Below are 23,950 nucleotides of genomic sequence, written 5' to 3' on the forward strand. Positions count from 1 at the left end.
GCAGGGACAGAGGCACATTAGTTAAGCATTCATCATCAACGGGAAATGCGCACGAGTTCGTATAAACACAGCAACACAAATACATAAACGAATAGCTTTGTATGGTTTAAGGTATTTCAGACACCCCACGGAATAGGGTTAGAGCTGTACCGGCTGGGAACCCACAGCATGGATATATTTGTTTTGGAATTGCAAACAGTCTCAGGACTCAGAAGAACTCTTCTGGTGGGCACCACTGATCCACCCACACACCTCCCCTTGCTACCACAGCCACCCAGCACCCCTGCTGCTCTTAACTCCTTCATCACCTCCAGAACCAAGCGGAACAACCCCGGCTGTTCATGCGCGGAGGAGAAAAATGACACGTGTGTCAACGCATCTCCAAGGAAAGACTGTGAGCAGTGTTTGCAAACTCTGCTCCGAACACATTCACACACAGACGTTGCAACACAACTGCAGTATTTAAAGGATTTTGTTTTGCAAGGTGTTGGGATGCCTTCGAACCGGTGTCACAGGCAATTGGAAGGGATGGACACAGATAGCACGGGGTTCCTGCCAGACCTGGACACCAGCAATCACCTGACGGGGTCACAGGCAAAGGGACAGGGCCTGGGAATCCTTCCTGCACAAGTCATCTTTTTTTCCCCCCCAAGTATTTTCATTGGTGATGAGGCTTAGGGCTGAGAGGGCCCTCAAAGCTCCCCTCGCTTGGGGGGACCTTGGAGGTCCCTCACAGCTGTGCTTCACCCAAGCAGGTGGGGAAGGCCAAGCCTGGCTCTGCCCAAGTTCAAACTGCTAATTAATATTTGGTGTCAGAAGCTTGATATCAGATAATAAGAATTACAGGCATCAGGAGGACATAGAAACAACAAAAACGGAGACCACCTCAATTCCAGACAGCCTTGATTTTTCTGAAGCACCATTAGGTTGCTTATTTACTTTAAAAAGTCTATCTACCTCTATCATTTTCTGGATAGGTACAATTTCTCCTGTGCCAGTGAACGAGATGGGATTCCTGTTTGGATTTCAGTGGTCTCTGAAACTGCATACTGAAGTGTCTCAACTTTGTTCAGTACTTTGTGGCTTCAGTTTTCCTATATTGCACAGTAAAATGTAAACTGTTATTTTTTGAACTCTTTCTTGCCTTGCCAATCTGCACGTTCATTCTGTCGTGTAATTTTCCAGCCACTGTAAGTGCTGGTGACCTTGAAAGTCAGGCCACGACGAGCTGGGTGACACTCACTATCCCAGTAGCTACACATTTTCAGGTGGCATTTCAGCTCCAAACACATCTCTAGGAGAGCAGACACATCACTTCAGGACTTTCCAGCCTCCATTACCCGGGCACAGCAGGCTCCCAAACTCCCTTCCAAACATGGCTGTGCACCACAAGGCCGCCAAGCTGCTGGACCAGCCCTGTATTATATTTTTTGACAAAGTTAAGCTCTGTGCTTCATTTCTCACAAATGCAGTTTGACTGTAGACAGCAGTCGACAAGTAAATCTACCCTTTTCCATGGCAAACAGCCCAACTTTAATATTTTTACTGGCTTACAGCTGGGTAAATTAAGCCCCAGATTTTTATTTATTTATTTTTTAATACCGTGCAACTGAAAATGAACAGCTACTTCACTATGACTGCCAAGGACAACCTTAAAAACACTAATGCAATCCAGTCCAGCTCTCAATAGATCTATAAAGGCTAGAGGACTAAAAATTTCAGCTTATCCACCCAAACAAAATGTTGGTTGGGCAGGAAGTCTAATATTCCGTTAAGATCCTTAGAAAGAAAGAAAGAAAGAAAGAAAGAAAGAAAGAAAGAAAGAAAGAAAGAAAGAAAGAAAGAAAGAAAGAAAGAAAGAAAGAAAGAAAGAAAGAAAACCCTACGTGCTGGCAAACTGAAGATGGTAACAGTCCCAGCTATAATGCCATGAAATGGGAATTAAAACTTGCTGTGTTACTCACCCCAGCCTTCCCAGTATTTCAAGCTCTGGAACTTTTGGTCCATATGTCTCCACTTGCAGAGGCTGATACTCATACAAAGCTTCCTCTAGCTTTTGAATGGGAGCTAGTGAAATATGCTGACCCTGTTAAAAACCAACCAAACAAAAAAGTAAAACACTTCTACATACAGGGTCAAGGTTTTGACTTTTTTTCTAAATGCAATGCAAAAACGAGCTGATACCATTAATCTGGTCCAGACAAAGACCATCCCATTAAGAACATACTATCTACTATATCACTCATTTCTTCATGATTTAAATTTTTTACTGGGATCCTCAGTCTGGAGGTAATGTTTCATGAGCTATAACTGTTTGGACAAGGTAGGAAGGAAAGGGGAAAGCTTTACTGAAGGCAGGCTTAGTGTTAGAGAGCGCAGCTGCTTCCAGCGTCACTAGAAAAATTATTATCAGAAGTAATATCAAATGTCTCTGAGCAACCCTATTTGATTCTGTAATCAACAATTTCCTGAAAGCCTTAATTAGAAAGGGAAGCTGCTTTCATTTCTCTCTGCAGGCTTTGTAAGCTCCCATATATAATGGCTCTCAAGATAGACTTTTACAGCACAATACAATTAATTCATTCAGCAAATTCCCATTTGTTTCATAACTAAAAATATAGAAACACACAAACATAAAACTTTCATTCCAGATGGTACTTTTGCAAGCCCTTCAGACCACTGAGAAACAGCTCAACATTCTCCCCCCACTCCCCCCTCCCCGCCCTCCAAGTCCCTATCACTCAGAGCTCACACAAAACAGGAGACTTGTGGCTGGAAAGGAGGGGTCAGAAGGATATGAGATAGAGCCAAAGTTAACAGATGTTGCTGCGTGACATTCTACACTGATTTGTTGATCTTTCACACAGTTTCAATTTTCTACTGTATTCTATGGTGCTCACAAAAATTAGCAGCAGCAGCAAAAAGACAGAGCACTGTGAGCTCCCCCAAACCAGCCTGGCTTCCCCTGTAGAAAACTGAGCTTCACATCTGCAAAACACAGGAATTTAGGAAAGTAGTAGTATTGTTTTTGTAGACATTTTGTCTGCAACAGGAGATCGGAAGCTTTCCACGGTGTAATGCTGTGTATAACCACCCCGGCTCCCACTGGTGATCACTTACTGAGCTTCACTTCCTTGGGGCCACTGACGCAAGCATCACTCAAGTAAGTGGAAACTAAAGGCTCCTAATGTGGGATACTGGGTTAAAATTAACTAAAGAGAAAAAAGAAGTCAGTAGAAGGGGAAAGCTGTTAATTAAATTTGTGGTTGAGGACAGTGACCTTCCTGAATTTGGAGCATGAATGTTTTTGTTTAGAGAGTTGCAGAAAACAGTTAAGAAAATTGAAGATGTAAGTCCTTGAGAAGTCCTATCATGTATCTAGGCTGATCAGCAGCTCAAGTTTTCCACTGAAACAGCTCTGTATTTGTAATGAGAACAGATAGTTCTGGCCTTTTCCTGCACTGCCTGGGAGCCTGGCGAGGCTGCTGCTAACACCGTTACGGTGACAGTGTCCTGAAGGCAAAATGTGGTGAAGAAAGTTCTGAAGTCAGCCATGAGGCACTCCAACTCTCATAGTCAGCACACTGTTATTTCTCTGCCACAAACTATTGCTGCAACATTAAAACCAGACAACCACACATTTTAAAAAAAAAAGTAGGAAAAGAAAGGTTAAAAATTCAGCTTTAATCTCACTTCATGATATTTTAAGATACAAATGCAGGGTCTTTTTATATTGCTAGAAGTTGTCACTTTACAATCCATTCGAATTCATTAAAATATTATACTCTGTAACTACATTCATGTGGGCACGTTACACCCATTGTAAGAGATTAATGTTTAAATAAGACTTTTAGATTTAAATTTTTAACAATATCTATGTCTGTAACCAAACCGAAGGGAAAGACACATCAACATTTTACACATGTGCAGCCTCATCTGGTGAGTGAAAAGTCTTAGTCTCTCCAAATCCAGAGCAATTTTCTTACAGTCATAGAAAAGAAAATTCAGTTTCAGGCAAAGATCAAAACCATGATAAATATTTTGGGAAATTACTCATGTGTGAAAAAAAGGAGCAGCCCAGATTGCAGGAGCCACATCTCTGGAGAGCATCACCAGAACAGCTGCTCGCTGTTAGCGGAGTTGCCACTGGTGCATTCCTAACACTTTTTTAACAAGAGCGACTTCTGCCAATGTTGGCCAAGAGACACAGGAAGGCTCCTGACAAACGGACAGGGCTCATTGCAGGCCTCTTTCCCCACCACCATTTATGCTGCTACAGATGCCCATCGCTGTCTGGGGACTCCTGGGAGCATAGGATGAAAATGTTTCGTTTGCCTTCCCCTCTCTGTGGGGTCCCCAAGCTGCCAGGGGTCAGAAGGGATCATGATGGTCATTTACTCTCAGATGGTCAACCGGTAACTGCAAGGGAGCTCCCTGTGAATGGTGGGGAGGCTGACTGGTCAGCATGTCAGCTGTATGGTGGGCACTGGTGTACGTGTCATGGGGAAGCCACCGAACCATGCCAGGACCTTTCTGCGAAGTGCAGTATCACAAAAACAACGCACTGTGGTGGCCTGGAGAGCAGATGTAGAACATTGGGGTAGAAGAAGCATATCGAAACTGTCCATCCTTGAGCTGGTCTGACCTTATGCCCAGCACAGGTCAGGACATTTTGTGTTCCCGTACGAAGCCCAAGGACTGGCAGTGCAGCCAAAGCACCTTCTTTTGAAAGGCACCCAATCTAGACTTAAAGATTTCAGATCATAAAGGTCCAGGCACATCCCCTAGGTAAGTTGTTCCAACAGTTAATTATCTTCACCATTAAATATTGCCAGCTCATTTCTGGTTCATCAAGATCAGTTTCAAAGCACTGGTGCTCTCCTACATCCTTCTCACCTATATACTGGGTGAAGGTGCAAGTGTTAGGAACCAGTATGTACTTTTACGCGGCAGAACAACTGCATTGGTTTGTGTCCAGCCAGCAGATCTGCACCTCAAGGAGATTGTGCAGCTGTATGACACAGCTCGTTTGTTTTTGTTTCCCAAAATCACAACTTTAGCTGATGGGCTTTGGCAACATGGATTACATTCCACTTAGCAATTGGAAAAAAACCCCCACAACCGGCTGTTGTTCCTGCCCTATAGCTGTCTGGCCTTTAGGTAAAGGCCTTTTCCTAGAAACTGGATTTTAGCCTGCCCTGATTTGGGAAAGGGTTAGATGGAAGCGTAAGAGTTACAACATACTTTCCCATCTGAAAGGGGCTGAAGCCTGGTCAAGCCCTGCAACCACATCAGCTCTGTAGACGTTTTGGATACGAACAGGCTGTACCTACACCGCCAACTCCTCGTAATGCAAGTGCAGCGGCGTGGCCATGGCAGCTCATGGGCTGCCAACTTGTTTAGCCCTGTGTAGATTACAGTGTGGTCACAACACTGGGTATGGCATAGATGGGTGCAAAAAGGCTGGGATGGAAACCTATGAAAACCTACCAGTGAGAAGTGTTGCCTTTCCAATATCCACTGATGTTGGGATAAGGTGTATTTACAAAAAATCTTGTTGAAGTTAATATTGGTCGAGTTGAGCCTTTTATATCAGTTAAAAGCCATTTGACCAGTAGCCTCTCAGTTTTGTCTCCCTGTCCCCAGTGGTCCCTAGCCATTTCACAAGAGACTGGTATAAAAGGGAAGGTGTTGTGTAACTTCAGAGACATCACAAGAGACAATAACTGTTACTTAGGACTTACACAGCACTTTCACAGATCCAAAAAACCATTTCACGTCTATGAGGTAAGATTTTTAAATTTCCTGCATTCCACCTAGACAGCCAGCCTTACCTCTTTCCAGCATTAGGAAGCATTTATCAGCACACTAAAACCAAAATGAAAGCAGCGGGTCCAAGATCCTGCTTTTGCATTGCTTTCTCCTGACAAACCGAAGATCTGACATTGTGGTCATGGGTAAGTATTTCTAATTCCCCTTGGATGCTGTAATGTTTGTGTAAAAGAAGCTGACAGTATCCAAATGGAGATAGAAAAGGCTTCCAAGAACACAGACAACAGATTCTCCTGCCTCCTCTCCCTCCCACCCCTATCTTTGGGGCATATGAGTTTTTTCTCTGGGATTATTTTAGGCACCGTAGCTGTCTATTACACTTTGGAATGTATGGAACCACAAAACACGCTGCTAATTAGAAGGAAGGCATTTGCTTATCCTTACGACTTTGTTTATGTAAAAGACTGCACAGCAATGGATTTGTGAGCAAATGAGTTTCCATTCATGTACTGTACAGTTTTAGATGAGAGAAATACAGGATTAAATTGGGAGCGGGGGTTAAATAATGTCTTTGCATTACAAATGCTGGCTGATTTACTTTTCACTATCCTAGATATACTGTTTGAGGCATCTCTCAGTTTAAATAAGAAACAAAAGCAGCAGCCAATTTTTGTTTCAGACTGTGATACAAAATGGCATTAAGAAAAAAAAAAAGCCATGGATTATATACAGAGAAGAGCTGCCCCTAGAGTGACAAGGAGCTTATTTTAAACAAAAAAACCCAATGTCCTTTTAGGAAAAGTCACAGCTATCAGAGCATCAAAATTATAGTGTATCAGTGCACCTTTCACATGGGGGTTTGGGGAGGGATTCTTGGCAAATGCCAGGTATATCAGTATTTCCCTGCTAGCAGAAAGAGCTTATTTTAGCACACAAGGGTCCAGAAATATCAGCTCAAGGTGTAGCGTTCACACTTCTTCCCATCCTGTCATCTCTCCCTTTCCAAGTCTCCAAAACGACATTGCCTTCCTTCACCTCCTTCCCTCAGCAGCAAAAAGAAATAACAACTGAGAGTCTTCTCAGGAATCTCTCAAGTGCCAAGGAGGAGGAGAAAGGAGACTGACACCAAAAATGCACTAGTAGGGGAAAGAGGAGGAACAGCTATGCCGCAAAAACATCCCCAGGCGAGAGACAGAAGCCAGAGATTGGGGTCATTAAAACTTGTCCAGACAAAGCATGTTTCTGTACTAGAAGTGGCTGGACTAGACGATGTAGCCAATCTTTTTTGCTTTTTTAATTTCTCTCTGCTTAGGAACTTACTCAGGTCTGCTATCAGCACGCTACCAGAACACAGCACACATCAGATAACAGAAATAGTAATATTTACGTGCTACACCTCATTAAGTCAGTTTGCAGCAATGTTTTTTTCATTTAACTCTTTTCACCATCAGGCCGCCCTCCCCAGCCTGGCGTAAGGAGCACACGGCCAGTCAAAAAGAAACTGAGTGCTGGGAGATGCGAGGGCACGACGCTGCTAAAACACATCCCGAGCATCACTTCGATTGTATGCAACACAACCGAAAAGTTAACAGCCTTTTTGATACACTGTCATTTGAGTGTGTAATTATCCAAATGCTTTCAAGTGAATGTTAAAACAATACTACGGATTCCTTGAATTTTTCAGTATAACCATCCTTAGGAAACTATTTTACTGTTAAGCTCACAACAGAATTCAGGTTTTGGAAAGATTTCGTGTTAATAAAATTTCTTACAGAACAAAATTAATGCAAATATCTCAGGCAATGCAGTTTCAGCCAAAAGCTGGGGTTTGGGTGTTTTTTTTTCCATTCCCACCCTCCCAATTCACTATTGACAAATCCATGTCAGCAATGCTAATTTGGCTTTCTGATTCTGATTAACCACTTACTTTGACTACAGTAATACTCAGGAAAAGAAGAATGAAACTGATAGATTTGGAGGGCTCGGTTAATATTATTTTAACCTTTACCCTCCCTGTCTTCCACAGCTTTTTTAAATAAACACGAAAAATGTCAAACTAAAATGCGTAATTCCATTCCTTAGCCTAAAATTCCTATGCCAGTGAGGCTTTTCCAGAGACTTAAATATCTGAAAACAACCACTCTTTCTTCTGCTTTTGAAAAGCAACAATAAATGTAATTTCTTTACTCAATTGTGAAAAGTGCTATGGGGATATCCCCATAGCAAGACAGAAAGAGTACAAATGAGGGTACACAGAAACCACCAAAATCAACCAAAGTTTTCCTGTTGATCTCAAAGCCACAATCTGACCACACATGGCACGATAAGAGATATAAGATACACACCCCTCTTCCCTCTGGGGTAGATGATTTCAGATGCCTAGTAGCAATCTGACTAAATTTAGACTTTTCCCCCTCCAAACACAGTAACTTAATTCGATTTTTGAATGCCACAACAGGTTTAAAAGATGTGCTTTCTTTAAGAATTGCTGAAATACTGCAAGAGCTCAACAGCACCGAAGAAGCTATTAACAAAGACGGTCACATATATGTGATTTGTTACGTGCAAACAGGTATCTGGGAAATTAACCATGGAGTGACATGGGCTAAATCAGTTCTACTTGCCTCCAAAATTTTCCTTTACAACTTTCTGACATACATAATTACCTGGCCAGACTCGTCTTTAAGCTCCTGCCAAAAAGCCACATTTCTCTAATCTCTCAGAAGAAAGCCTGTGTCCATCTAACACATCGAAACACAATTCTTCTGGGTCAGTGCCAGGACCAGGATTTAGTGACTACTCTCTTCACAGAAACGCCTGGTGCCCTTTCTTCACATCAATGGATCGCAGTGCCTGTTTGGTACTGCCCTCTCCAGCGCTGGCTGCTGGAGCCCAGTCAGGATTCAGGGGATACTCTGGATGTTTGCTGCAACGAGTCACTCGCTCGTTTTCAGTGGAGACTCAAGTTCTGGCAAGAACTGCCAAGCCTTCCTCAAAATCTCCAGCACTTTCAAAGGACAGCCTGGTACACAAGACAGCATCGTTTTTAGAAACGAAGAATTAAAACAGCATTTTCCTGTAACTAATAAGCTCACAGGTCAGGTCACCATCCTGGTTTTCAGCACTCACTTCTCAATTTTGCTCCCAACTCAGTCTCAGCTCCTAAACACTTACTTGGTTTTGTGCAATCCACCGTGCTGTACGCAGAAGCTCAGCTGCTTCTGCACCTTTTGCTCTGGTACCCAGGAGCTCTACCCCGAACGTGATACTTATTCAGCCACTTTCAGCTAGACTGAAGAGCCATGCCATGAACTGGCTGCTGTGTGGTGTTCGGACACCCTGGGAGGGCCAATTGCATTTGCAAACCTCCCTGTCAGCTCACACCTTTTCCCTACTGTGGCTTTCACAGGGCTCGACACGGCCCTTCTTAGAGCACAAGCGCAGCTTCTTCCCATTTTTCAGAGACAAAGTTTCACCACAGGTGACTCAAAGTCAATGTTCTGTTCAGTTTGTTATGCCAATTCCCAATGTGCTATGTTAGTAATGCAGCATTAAGCAGAATTAAGCAAACTTTTATTGCATCTCTACCATCAGACTTCTGGAGCCTTGATCATTTTGATTTGGCTATCAACAAAGCACAAGCTCTGCAGCAGCCAGTCTAATTACAGGATTAAAGGCTTTAATATAACATTGTTTTAAATACTCGCATTAAGGGCATAATTTTTCAAGGGATGTGAAATAGAAATCAGTTTGACAAATGCCACTTCGTCTATCGCGATGCATAACACTAAGAGAGGGACAGACACACCAGCGGAGGTCAGAGCACAACAATAGCTGTGCATCGCTCACCGATAAGCAACAATTGCCCGAGTCTTGGTACAGCTCAATCTACTGGTGTTCCTATTTAGTTGCAGTAAAGCTGAGTGTTACGCTGATGTGACCCCTCCGTTACACAAGTAAATTATCTAGGATTTCCTGGAGAACAGTGGGACCTGCAAAATAAGCTGCTTTATTAGCAGAACAGAACCTATTGCTGTACTCCGCTATCTGCTGTTTCCTGGGATCCTGTAAAGCAGCTCTCCCCCATCCAAACAGCCACAGCTATACAGTATCGTTTTTAAGGAATGTAGAGTCTGATGGATGATTTAAAAAGAAAGACTGCTTAAAATAACAAAACCAAACAGAAAGCTGACATCAGTCTGTAGAAGATGAGAAACTCCATGTGTGTGTGAAAATCAGAGACATATTCCCTGTTTTACTGAGCGTACAGCCTAGACCCAGATAAATGTTGATAGATGCAGAACACCACATTCAGCATGGCTTATGTACGCCTGATAAAGAGAAGAAATAAAGTGAGATTCCTTGAATAGCTAGATTTTAAGGGAGGACTGCTAAAGGTTGATAACTGTCTGGCAGAAGAAAGCAGGGAAGTTTTTTTATAGCAACAGGGACCAGAAGAAGGAGTAAAATATGAAGAAAAGGACAATAAAGGCAGATGAAAGGAAGAGTACCAACAGAATAGGAAAAACAGGAAGAAAGAACAGCAGAGTCAATTATTACAAACAGGCAAAAAGATAAAAAGGAGGAATTTAGAAAAGCTGAAGTTTAAAGTAGAAAAATGAAGGAAGTGTCTTCAGGCATTAGCAGTACGTGAGACGCCTTCACAATATTTGTGCACTACATTTACATTTGTGGACAAATTTTACATGAAAACTGAAACCCGTTAGCAATATATTTAGAAACTACTACTTTTAAAAAAACGGAAAGTAGTTTACTTCTAGGCTTTTTTTCCTCATTTGCATGCAGAGTGCACAGGCAGACGTTAGCTCATTATTCTGGGGACAGGAAGAGACACACTGCAAATGTAACACACAGTTCACGGCACTGCTTTGAAAATGCACATTAATTTTGTCAAACTAAACAAAAAACTCCCTGGGGCAGAGGTAACTGTATTTTTAATCTGCATAAAACATACTCTTTTGTCTTTCCAGAGAGGTTTAGCCTCTTTCCGTGCACGTTCCCATCTATGTTTTAAATGGCTATACTAAAACGATGCTCAAACCCACAGACACACGACAGCTTTCAAAGTAGCGTACAACAGCACCTGAACGTTAGCAGTACTTTGGACGGGGTTCACAGAACTTCATGCGATCAGAAAGTCTCTTTGTAAGCCCTGGCTGATCCCAAGAGCGTTGCAGAAAGAGTTCTTCCACTTACCCAAGAACTACCACGGCCTACCGCACTATGGTTTCAGTGGCTACAGCTTTGTAACTCCTTGAAGCACAATAACCAGAAACATCTAAGGCATCCTTACTATAAAGGAAAAGGAATGGTTCCTGCCATGAAAAATCTACAATCTCACTCAGAGAAAATAGAAGTTGGCAGCAAAGCAGTGATACACACACATGGTAAGTTCAGTTAGTCCCAGAAAAATCCTATTTATTTATAAAATAAAGAGATGCCTCATGTGTTTTATCTTGTTCACTGGCTCCTTTGTGAAGCCTTTTGCTAAAACACTTGTATTCAAATAAAAAAAAAAAAAGCAAGTGTTGCCACAGATTCTGAAAGAGGAGACTGCTGTGAAAGCAACTGCAGCTCAAACATCAGGTTTCGAGCAAGTTAGAGAGGCTGCCCGAGTATTTCCTGCTATGGGCTTACAACAAGATAGTTTTGCCTTAAAAACAACACTTCCATTGTAGAAAGGAAGATCACTATATGCTCGGACATAAGTCCTGGATGAACCCACATCAGCAGAATGCCCTGAAATTTAATAATACACAACACAGGAGAAGAAATCACTCAGATGCAGAATGCTGAAGATCAGGGCTTGCACTGACATCGCATGCCACAGCTACTTACTGCTTCTTGGGAAACGACACAAGCTGTAATCCAAGAAAAAGGAAGCCCCAAGAACAGCTATCAAGAACATTTGTTAATCAAAGGACTAAACATATAGGAAGGTTTTCATTTCTTTGACTTTCATATATTATTTCCATACAGTAAAATATGTACTAAGCTCTCCACAGATTATGCAAATGTCTTACCCTGGGCTCAGGGCAGTTGCAGTTCTGAGAAACAAACCAAAATTAGCTGATCATTTGAATTCCCTTAAAACTCCTAATATTGGACCAAATAAAGCAAAGTAGAGCTTCCTATACAGTTTAAAAAGCCATGGTTAACATCTTTGTACACTTAAAAACTATAATTTAATTAACTTTACTTGTAAGCTTGGGTAGACCATGAGGGAGAAAATAAAGAAAATACAAACTCATTTTTCCTCAACTCTGAAAATAGTTCAGGGTCCAAATCCCTACACAAGAAGTAATAAAAATAGTTTGGTTTCTGGTAGCAATAACAAAAATGAGGGAAAGATTAATTCTTACACTTTTATGGCAAACAATCTAAAGCAGATGTTCGAGAATAAAAGCGAGATGTCAAAGTAGTTAATAAGCACTTTTCAAAACCAAACACAACAAGACAACTTGCAGCTTTATGTGCTTATATAAAACTCTAAATCACCTCAGTCAGCTTCCACCCTCGGCCTTCTCTGTTCTGTGAAGCTTTGCAATTACCGAAAAATGTTATATTCAAGTGTAAACCACCACAGATCGGTGTCTCCTGAATGAAAGCACAAGCAAGTGAGCTTTGCTGATTAGAGATCAGCTGCTGAATCTGGGCCCTTACGAACAGAAGTGTGTTTCCGTGGTTTGAATATCCAGGATCTCTGGAATAAAGTCCCTGTCTCTAAGACACACGGCATTATTTTAAAAAGTTCAGACTGTATTTACATTTCCGCTAGAATACTGCAGTTTTGAGACAGAGATCAAGCTTCACATTATAAGGTCAAAACCAACATAAGCATTCCTTAGAATCAGACTTCAAATAGATATTTGAAGTTATCCACACTTTCTTGTTTGCGAGTTCAAAGAATTGCCGATCACAAAGCAAACTTGAAGATATTAAATCTTCTAAGTACAAATTTCACAAAAGACTGTGTGTGCACGCAGGAGAATTGAGTCCTTCCACATTTAATACGGCAAAAGTTTGTATAAGGTAACCATAAGCACACCCTTTTCAAATGAAACTAGCTTTTATTGTGAACACGAAAGACACTGTGTTAACTTAAAACACCGTTCACTTAGATGTGCTTTCCAAAAGGCCTTAAGCAGGATTATATTGATTTAAATAAAGTAAATTAGGCAAGTTTTTGCACTCGAGCTTCCCACACAAATAGGATTTGCCAAGCCTTTTGAGTCTAATCAGTGGTACAATCATACAGGGATACAAGAGACTGACTCAGCGTGTGCACTTACTTCTAGACTCACCAGCAAGTGATTTTTGTCTGACCACAGAGAATTGTCTCCTAAGCCAGTCAGCCCAAGTCTCCATCTACCTGGAAGCCATCCATCCAGCAACACTGGGCTACTGTACATCTGCATCGCTGTTCCACTTCAGTACATGAAACACAAACCCGTCGCTACAGGCATCGCCGTAACTGATACCGTATCACTCAAGTCAATGGGAGCAAATCAGAAAGTCTGGAGTACATATGAGTAACAATAGGGTTTTGTGTCTTCCTTCCCAAGTGCTGACAGTTTGGAGGGGTATTTCCCCCACACACCATTGCTGGACTATAATCACATTAATTTCGTCGTGCCAAGGCAAGCTCTTCAAGAAGCTTTCACAGCACATTTGGCTTAATAATCCAGGGTGGATTTTTTGGGTTTTGTTTTGAACTGTCCAAGATTTGACAAGAAAAAGAAATTGAAGGTAAAATGTATAGCTCTCAGGAAAACTATATTTTCAGCAAAAGATGGCAAGGCCATATCTAAAAGCTTTAACAAACAACCAAACCCTTTAAATCACCAGCAGCCTCAATAACTTTGCCCTAGCTCTGGACATAAACTTTTATCAACTGGCAACATAGTGAGAAAACCATGTTTTCTCCTTTAGTTTCACATTAATCTTGGGTCACAGTTTAAACACGACACTGCATCAACTCTTCTCTCCCCCATCTCCTTTTCTCAGCCGTTGCTGTGTCGACTGAAACATTCATTGCTAGGACTGAGCGCCGATAGCCAGTGTGTCCAAGAGACCTCCAAGAAACAAAGCCTGCCAGAGCCTAAAAGCAGTTCACCTTATGAAACCACCCAAGCCTCAGCCTCAGCTACCCCAGCAGCTAAGCCGGTCCGCTCCAGGGCATTAGCAAAAGTAGGGAGTCGCAGTGACTGTTTGCTGCTATCAAGTCAAGGAAATTCAGACTTTGTTTAACCTTTCATAGCTTAGATTTAGACCAATACTAAAAGGCAACCCTCAGGTGCTACAAAGAGAGCTCTGTAATTCATACAAGCAGTTGAGTCATAGCAAACCAGCAGCCCAGCCTGGATAATGCACCGCTGAATGGACCTACATTTGTTTCTGTAACGGGCTACAGTTTGCTGTTAATTATTCATAATGCTTTGTAATGTACTTGGATACGTATATTGTATGTACACACAGCAGATTTAGTTTTAGGAAAATAACCAAGTCTCGGTAATTAGAGAGCTGATTGCAATGCTCAAATACTGTGTTTTTAAATTAGATGCTTTTTGTGTGCATGGGTGTTTCTGTTATATATGTATACACACAGATACACACACATAAATAATCAAAGGGCATGAGTTAAACAGTTTTTAACAAATACTATCACTGAACGTTTTGCAAGATGCTGTAATGCCCCAATCCTGTGCACATTTACACACAGGATTCATTTAAAGGCATGTGAAGCTAACAGATCTATTTGCTATCAGCAAACTTTAACATACACTTACTTGGGGCTTAGACCCAGATTCAGCAACACTGATCCAGCTTAGAAAGCTACCCAGCTTTAAGCACACGAAGAGCCTCGCCAAGTCAAAGGAGCAGTCACATACCGATTCCTTCGTCTGGATTGTGGCCCACAAGTCCAGTCCAACAAAGCCAAGCAAGCCTAAACCTGACCACATAAACTGAGCCCATCCGCTTCGCTGCAATTACCTATGGCGATAAACACAACGGCCTAGGAAGCAGAGGCTTGCAGAAACAGGCCTCCAGCAAAACAACCAGCACCCTGACGGCTCCAGTCTCAGCTCCTCGTCCTTCCGTAGAGCATTCCAGCAGCTCGGAAGTCAAGCAGCTCACAACCAGGTATCGGACACCAGCGTGTGCTATTGCCTGGTCCACAGACCTGCCGCAATACATCGATGGGCCCTAGGGACTGAAATGCAACGGGGACGAAGTAACAGAGCTGAGAGTTAAGCCAAGAGGAGTACATGCTTGCTTAATTTTAAAACACATGCTTAAGGGTTTTCTGGGTCAAAGCCAAGATGTTCCTTATCTTATGAGATCAAGCACCTCTGCCAGTTTTAGATCGAAATTTTTTAATATGAGTATTTCAGTGATACCATTAACTAGTCCACAGGGGTAGACTTTTGCTCAATACTCAGGACACTTATAGTAAGGTGAATTTTACCGGGCTAGTTAAGTCGCATGGGCCATTTCTGAAGCAAACACCCACTGGTATTGGTGTGAATTGTCTTACTGATTTAAATGGATGCTTGACTATGCCTCTCTAACTGAAGGTGGGCATCAAGAGACTAATACAATAATATTAAGAGAGATTTTAAGAAGTATACAGGGCTTCCAAGTACTCTCTCAAGAGTAGTTATTTATTACATAAATCATCTTAATTTTATTATCTGGGCCCCAATCCTATGGTCTACACAAATTGAGAAAATAGTCCCACTAGGCACTACATGTAATGGGGTCCATTACTCATACCAAATTGATCAAACATCCTTATAAAGCTAATTTACAGAGAAAGTTTCCAAATTTCTCTAATGATGTCTTTAAAAACCTTAAAATGAAGACAGTCAGCAATTATAAACCATGCAAACACACATACTCAGTAGTCCATATAATTTTAAAAGTATACTAGAATTTTTAAGAAATGGCTTACTGCAATAGCCATTGAATTAATTGTATTTACTTCAGTGTCTTTTTCGAATAAATCACATCTCAGCATTCGACAGTACCCTCGACATTTGTCTTCCTAGTAAAAAAAATTGCAAAACACACTGCAGACAAACCACCACCCTCTGTAAAGGTGTTCAGGGGCAGCACTGTGTGTTGATGGGGTGCACCTGATCACATCAAAACAATAAAAGAAAATTTGCTTTCTGTCCAAATGCACATCAGATTTCTTTAATCTGCGCATTTACTGAACTGCATAAATAGAAAACTGGTGGTTTGATGCAATCAGCACAGCGCCATTTAAAGCGTAGCACATCACAGCACTCTTAAGTCTTTCTGGACATACCTCCGCTGCTCAGCAGCGCTGGCTTTCCACCAGTTGCTGCTCCACATGCTATTGCCAATCAGCTGCATTTGCTGTAGCGCATTCCAAAGTTTACTAATTAATCTCTGCACTAAACCCCACCGATGGCCGCCTGCCATTTGAAATGGTCATCATCTTTTATTTAAAGTCATAGAGACCCTACGGTCAAGCTCAGACCTTATTTGTAAGAAAAGGTGTGCTAAATTTCAGGTAATTAAATCCACTTCAATATCAACAAGGGTTTTTTTTTAAACTGGACAGAGAGGCAACCGTTAATGGTTTGAGTGTCTATATCTTAGACAGACTAAGTTATTTCAATGTTAATTGTCAGGAATCGAGCAAACTCTTGCGTTTTGACCGAGGAGCTACATGCAGCAGAGGGTATGAGATGCAAACTTCTGGAAAAGAGACCATTCACCTCTTGCAAAACAGCATACACAGTTTGAAGTCATGTGTTTTAACGATTCCAGCTTATTGCTACATTTCATAGGAGGTTTTAAACATCGCTTTCACCCAGCCCAACCTCTCACACCATTGTTACAGGCTGCTCCCATTCAGCGGCGCACACTGGCTCCATGACCTTCACAATGACCTCTACAAAACCAGTTGTGCATTTTACTGTGGTGTAAATCCTCACAGACAAGTCGAACCTGTTCTTTTTGGCATCCAGCCCTTTAGATGAATACTCTGCGGAGATTTATTATGAAAGGGGAATGAAGGGGCATTATTGCACAACATTCATCCTTCGCATACGGCTAAGTTCCATCTTTTACAACTTCTGAAGGCTTTTAAATAAACAGATCTTTGTAATTACACAAATCGTTCTTGCTTCTCACCAATTTTCTGTAATTAAAATTCACTGTTCTTTATGAACATGCCCAGAAAAAAAGCATGTGTGCTAAGGTGTTTTATATTATTATTAATAAGTAATATTCATACTTCCTGTTACTATACATGAGGGATTAGTGTTTCCTAGCACACCATTCACTTCCAACACTGAAGTATTATTCCACATTGTGGCAACACACACTGCCCTAAAAGGGTCCATTAATTATTTTTGTAATGCCATGAAGTTGCTGCAGGATATTAGACTGTCTCCGTAAGAAATACAATCCTATGGTAAAATGATGAATGACAAAGTTTGCAGGTTTTTAATTAGATTTCAGAACAGTAAGAAAGTATTTACAAAGTTATTTTCCGTGGTCTTAGCTTAATACTTTGCATGCCCTTATGCAAATAATTTAAAAAAAAAAAAAAAAAAAATCAAGATTAATTGAATCAAAAACTATAAAAGTATAAAAGAATTGTGAAAAGGGCACATATTACAAATCAATGAATCTGCTGAAGTGGTCATAGTAGTAACCCTATCATTCACATTATCCACATTCCTTCGGGTTTTCTAATTGATCCTTCAGCAAAACGTGTCCTGCTAGGGAAGGTGGGGAAACCAAAACAAAAAACACCCAAAGCTGTGCTGCGACTCCAGTCCAAAAATCATGTTCAAACTGGCTTTATCTGATAGTATTAACCGGAAATGAAGCATTTTGATCGAAGCAAATATTCCCTGATGTAAATCTCTGAATTCCCCTCAAAAGCTCCCTCCCCGCACCGTCAGCTGCCACGGACAATTGACAATGCACAAACACATACCTCCGACTGCACAAATAAAGAACTGCTGTGTGTGTCTGCCTGTCACCCACAGGCGATGGCAGGTACGGGTTCCCTCTCCCCTTCCTAAAAGTCTCAGCTGGCCATTCCTCAGCTTTCCTGCTCCCCTTTTCTGCCAGCAAAATCAAAGACAACAGAATGCACAACAGCAAAGATTTCCCCATATAAAAATATAAGAAAATACACTCTCCCCCCACCTTTCCCAGGTCCATATTGCACTTTCATAGCTCCAGAGCTGCCGACAGAGGTTTCCCCAAACAGAATATGCAGCGGTGGTTTTTACCATCTAAATTCACTTCCCACCTCTAGGTCCAACTCTGCCACCTCCAGCACAGATCACCCATTCATTTCTAAGCCTGATGCTACCCGTGAGATGGAGCAGAGATAGGCTGAAGATAACAGAAGGTAAACCAGCATGGTCATGTAGTATTCAACAACAAAGATAAAATATCCTCAGTTCTAAAGGGGGTTTCTTCCTACAGAAGAAATTTCACATTTTGAAAAGCTGCAGTTGCTTTGTACTTTGCCTCTTCATAAATAAAAATAAACTAAATAAAAATTAATGAAAATGCAGCCACATTTGTTTGTTCTTCATGACAAACAAAATAACTCAGATACCACCACTATTTTATTCAGGATCCTTTTTAAAAAAAAAAATTCCACAGGTTTTCAATTAGGAGATAAACAGACAATGCCAAAGCTATACCTGGCACCTCAGCTACAGCTGAAGTTAGTTACACAGAGTTTAAAAGCAGCCAACAGTTAAATGGGTACAGCGCTCTTCCAGAATATTTGTTACTTTTACAGTGACTTATCTGTTTAATTTTGTATTTCAAATTCACTTAACTAACCAGACACAAAACAGGCTAAAATTAGCATAAAGCAGATGCTGTACACAACAGTATCAATGAAACTAAACTGATACAACATTAAGCTTTAGTATAAACTACACCTTAACGGTTTTTTTTTTTTTACTCTTTATTCCAAACAGATTTTAGAATTGCCTGATTTGAGATAAATTCTTGGCCTAATCCTGTCTAGGCTTCAGATCCTACATAAGTTAAAATAGGAATTCAAGCTCAAGGCACCATCCCATGAAGACGCAGACTAAGGTAAGTGAAAAATGAATGGGTGAAGATGAAGGAAGCATTAAGTTCCCATTGCAATCCCCTCTACATCATCCCATCAGCTCCTAAGCCAAGTACTCTTCCTCTCCCACCACAACGAAAGAAAACCCTAATCATGTTGTACTGGAAACGACCACAAAGGGGAATCCTTGGTGTGCAGGCACGGCCAAGATAGTGCCAACAGACTTTGAGCAGCAGGATCTAGATGTAGAAGATCTACGCCACAAGATCTCCTCTGTCAAGCAGACAATGCTGAAGCCCTCCAACTCTACCCATATTAGAGTTTGTGTGTGGCTGGTGGAAAATCCAACAACAAAACTCCCCAGCTTATCCCTTTTCTGAACTTGTAGTCATGATCTGGCTCAAATCCCACTTCAAATGCAAGTGGAGAAAACGTTGCCACTCCCAGAGTCACTGCCATCACGCTCTTACAGAAACTGCCACCTTTTTGGAAAGGCAGAAAATTCTTCCAATATTTACTAATCGATTATTCAGTTTGTTTGTCTCAATCCAAAGAGCCTATCGCAGGGCAGCATTACAAGCTGGACATCTTTATATAGTCTTGGATGCATGTGGCTTTTTTTTTATGCTAGTCATGAACACATGCCCACAGGTACACAAACACTGGCAGCCCTAAGCCCCAGTGCCAAAGGCTGCCTAACGATGGCGAGGATCAGATGGCTACATCGATCCCTTTTAGATCTGTCAGCACGTCTACACAGCCCAGAGCAGCAGCTCTTGTTTACTCGAGCACTGCCTCTGACAGTCTTGCAGAGGATCACATTTCTGTGATTCTCTTTCTATGCTTTGGAGAAGAGAGCAGTGCTCTATTTATTTATGTGTCTTTCAAGAAATGAAACAGGAGAATGGACCTCAGACCTAAAAATACATGCTGCTTCCCTCCTGTGCACAGCCCTGAGAGTTTTAAATTGTTCCTCCCTCCAACCTACTTACCTTTCCGCTATCTTCCAATTCCGCATGCGCCACCTTTAAATGTACCATCTGTCTCCCGCAGCATCTACCTCGCTGCCCCAGAATAATGCAAGAATCATTATTCTTACACAAACCCATCATTTCATTTTCTACTAATCACTGCAAACATTGCAAGTTCCAGTTCCCTGGCCCCCATCCAGCTAATTTAGATAGATGGTTCCACATGTGCTCTCTGTCCCTCCATTTCCTGCCCATACTGCTACACACATTTGTCTAAGTGAGTCAAAGCAGGTTTCTTTGTAGTCATAATATTCTTACATATTTTATATTTTTAAAAAGAGCCTGCATAAAATACAATGTATTACCACGCTATTATCCGCTTTGCAAGAGGCAGAGGCTTTCACTGCTCTGCCACACATTCTGCTGAACTATAATGCATGTCAAACACTACACCCGAGCCTCATGTTTCCCCAAAATGCAATGGATTACCTGTGTAGCAATTAAGTTCCAGCAAAGCAGAGCAATGAACTAAAATAGTCAAATTCTCCACTTTGATATACTCCATTATCCAGTTTTTTCTTCTGAAAAAAAAATTTAAGAGGAATAAAGATAAGCCAGACTTTCAGAGACCAAGGCACTTCTTCATGAGGATAATTTCTCTTTCATTAGTAGCCAATGCTGTCAATATTCCTTTCCAGAGACACCTTGACTGACACGCTGAGTCCAGACTAGGTATATATGGGGAAATCCACCTTTTGATGTCCAACACTGATTGCCTAAAACAATATTCCCTTCTCCTAGCCCCTGCACCTGAACAAGCATTCTTCAGGAAAATTACTTTTGAAGACTCCCTGGTACAGAACGTTGTCTCTTTGATCCAAAATGTCTTTTGCTGCAAGTACCCCAGCACAATACAAGTGCATCTTGGATGAGTACTGACTATTGAAAACTACGACCCCCAAACAGCTCTTTTGAAATACATCTTTATTTTCAAATGTATTTTTAATTTACCAATGTGCCTTTTTAAAGCTCAAAAATTGCTCCGAGACCCTGCAGCAAACATTCATTTTTTTGCTGCATTCACTTAGGCACGAGTTAAGGTGCTGAAAGGTGGTACATGCACACACGCAGCACGGCCTCAACCAACACACTGAAGATTTTTCTCCTTGTAGGGAATGAATATATTAGTAAGGCTGGTGTACCTTCTAACTGAGATTAAAGCAAAACAGAAGATGCTGTGGGAAACGCAAGTCCTGCATGTACACCCCTGCCTACAGCTAGAACCCTTGTTAACAAGTGGGGGGGTGTCACGTTTAAAACCACCCAAGTGTCCACACACCATCCCCTCCTGCCCTCAGAGACCAGACTTCTTACGCAAGAACTCATCCAGACAGATGAGTACCAGGACCCCCAATTCCTTCTGTCCCAGAGTCCTCCTGTAATTCCCAATCCCATGCAGGAGCCTCTTAGTCCCACTCACTCCCACCTTTCTGCCAAACTCTGCCTCAAATCTTCCCCCTCAGAGTGATGGCCCCATGTCTCCCCCATCTCTTTGTTCTCTCCAAAGCACCTCACATCCAAGTCCCCACCTCCTCCTCCATCCATCTCACCTGCTGCCCTATGCTTCCCCAGCCCTACAAGCCCTGACCCTATGCTCCACTCTGACACCACTGCTGCCAGCACTTGATATCGACTTCTCTGCCACGTTTCTTCCAGTGACGACCTCCCACTACAGCCATCTCTCTTGTCCTCCTCTTGGCTCCCCTTGCATGACTTTTTAAGTCTGGCAAGAATTTCATAAAAGCCAGACATAGGCTGTACTTACCCAAAATTTGTCTGAAGGCGGCCTTGAGAACAGGCCAGGAAGAAAATGGGAGATCTTTTTAACTGTGCTGCAAGGTGAATCTACTCCACAACATTGGCATATAGAGTCTAGTTCATTGGGAAATGGAATAACTAGAAATAAAACTAGTTTGTGAGATAAATCAGGCTAACAGGCAAGGCTAACAAATTGACCGCTGACTCAGAGGAATCTGTGAGGCCATTAGCCCAGCTCCGCCACTCCAGGTCACCAGCCCTCCTCCAGGTAAACAATACAGAAGATGAAGGGATGACACAAAACTACTTTGATCAGCAGCAACAGAAGAAAGGATTAAAAGAAAACATGTCGTGTTCTCACAAATGCAGACAAGCGCTAAGATAAAGGGATCATGGCAGAAAGATCACACATTGTTCTGTGCACGTATACAAACCTGCTATTTCAGCTTGCCTAAATGGCTTCAAATCCTTCATTGTTCTTACTACAATTCTTTAGATGTTCTTTACTGTTCTCTTTAAAAGAATTTTCCTCTCTAAAGAGTCCTCTTCTCAGCCTATAAAAGCCATTTCACATCTAGTCTGTAGAGTGGAGACATTCTATCAACCATTTGCAGGAGAAATCAATGTTTTATTGTTAAGTAACAATTAAGGCATCTGAACTATTTTTTTAAGACCTAAATTCTAAAATACTTAGCTCTGTGAAGTCCTCTTTACATTGTCATCTTCAAGTACATAAAAAGTTCCTGCAAAGATGCAGAGAACAACGTGCTTTTGACATCTACCTAGGCAGAAAATGAACTTGCATCGCATCAAGGAAACATACAGTTCTTAAGTTTCCTCTAAAATGTAAAAGCAAGAGTCTCCATCTCCGGAGGTCTTTAGGAACGGGTTAGACAGGTACCTGTCATGAAGTGCCCCCGATTCTGCCTCACAGCGAGGGGAAGGACCCCATGACCTCTCAAGACCCCCACCCAGCACTATGATTATACAATTCCACAAACACCCACTGCAATTTTGGCACAAAAGGTTTTCGTTTCATTCATTTTTCTTCCCTGACTTAAAATTCCACCCTTACAGAGGAACTCTGTCTGCTCTCTTTCTTTAATATCATCTCCATCAGGACATAAGGAGACCGCTTATACTCACACTTTTAGACAAGCTATTTATTTCTGTTTCACCCCAGCACTACTTTCTGGTATGTTTACTTTTAAACAGTGCATCAAGCAGCACTATTTAACAACTTTTTGCATTAAAAATGTGGTTCAATAACTTTGCACTGCTCATTTAGCACAAACTCTAATATTTAACATTTATGATGTTTGCAACTCTTGGCCACAGCATAGCATCAAAAGGGCATATAGGCACTGAATTCTATCTTGTTAAAAAGAACAGCAGCACTGAAAAAAAAATTATATTGGAACAATCTATAAATGTGTTTACATTATATGAATGATTTGCTGTTCCTTCACAAGGCATGTAGGAAGTCAGCACTTCTCAAATGTGTAAAGTATTTCCATGTGCTTAAAGCATGATCTTTCCAAAACAAACAATGATTGAGAAATTTTTTATTATTCTTTATTTCCCTGCCAGCTGTTTTTTTGGACTCTCCTCTCAGCCACCTTCTTTCTTTCAGTCAGATCTCTCCTTATTGCTCACAGTAACACCTACTCAAGCAACAGCATATTCAGAGCTATAAGACTCAAAAATAGGAAGATCTCAGGCCGATTTAAACAGCCTTTTCCTTAGATCACTTCACAACGTGTCTTTGTGCTATTGTAGCTAGTGGCAGGTCTGGCTGTTGCTTAGGATGGAATTTGGGCATCCTACATGAGGACCTAAAGCCCAGTTCCTGCTGCTCTGTCCCCATGCCTGCTCCCACAGAGGCACAGGAGCAGACGACAGCCTGGCTGAACCCTTCCCAGCAGCCTTCTCCCAACGAGCCTCGTCCTACGCAGCATCTTTTCATGGGACCAAAACAACATGCAGCATGACACACAGATGTACCTCTGACATTTGATGGTGAAGAGTCAGGTAAGCAAGCTCTTGGGCAACTCCATAAATCAAACAGGAGATTCAAAAACCCAAACAACAAAAAACCCTAAAAACAAACTAAAAAAAGAAAACCCCCAAACACCCAAACCCTAAGAACAGTTCCATTCTAAAAAGCAACAGCTGAAGGGTAGATCTGCTCCACTGCTGGCTACAGCCACTTTACTAACAAGTACATTTGTCTTGCTGTTCACTCCTGTACAATTAACAGTGTTGGCACTATTTCATT

The 23,950-nt window shown here is 41.6% G+C and overlaps 1 protein-coding gene across 1 annotated transcript in view; it reads right to left on the reverse strand.

Annotated features, from left to right (window-relative positions):
* MNAT1 (MNAT1 component of CDK activating kinase) overlaps positions 1–23,950 on the reverse strand; it is a 124,412-nt gene that overhangs the window by 35,345 nt on the left and 65,117 nt on the right. The window contains exon 7 of the mRNA XM_068399804.1: positions 1,965–2,086. Coding sequence (XP_068255905.1) covers positions 1,965–2,086 — 122 coding nt within the window. The remainder of the gene's footprint in view (positions 1–1,964; positions 2,087–23,950) is intronic.

This window comes from Nyctibius grandis, chromosome 4 (genome assembly GCF_013368605.1).
Source record: "Nyctibius grandis isolate bNycGra1 chromosome 4, bNycGra1.pri, whole genome shotgun sequence".
NCBI lineage: Eukaryota > Metazoa > Chordata > Aves > Nyctibiiformes > Nyctibiidae > Nyctibius > Nyctibius grandis.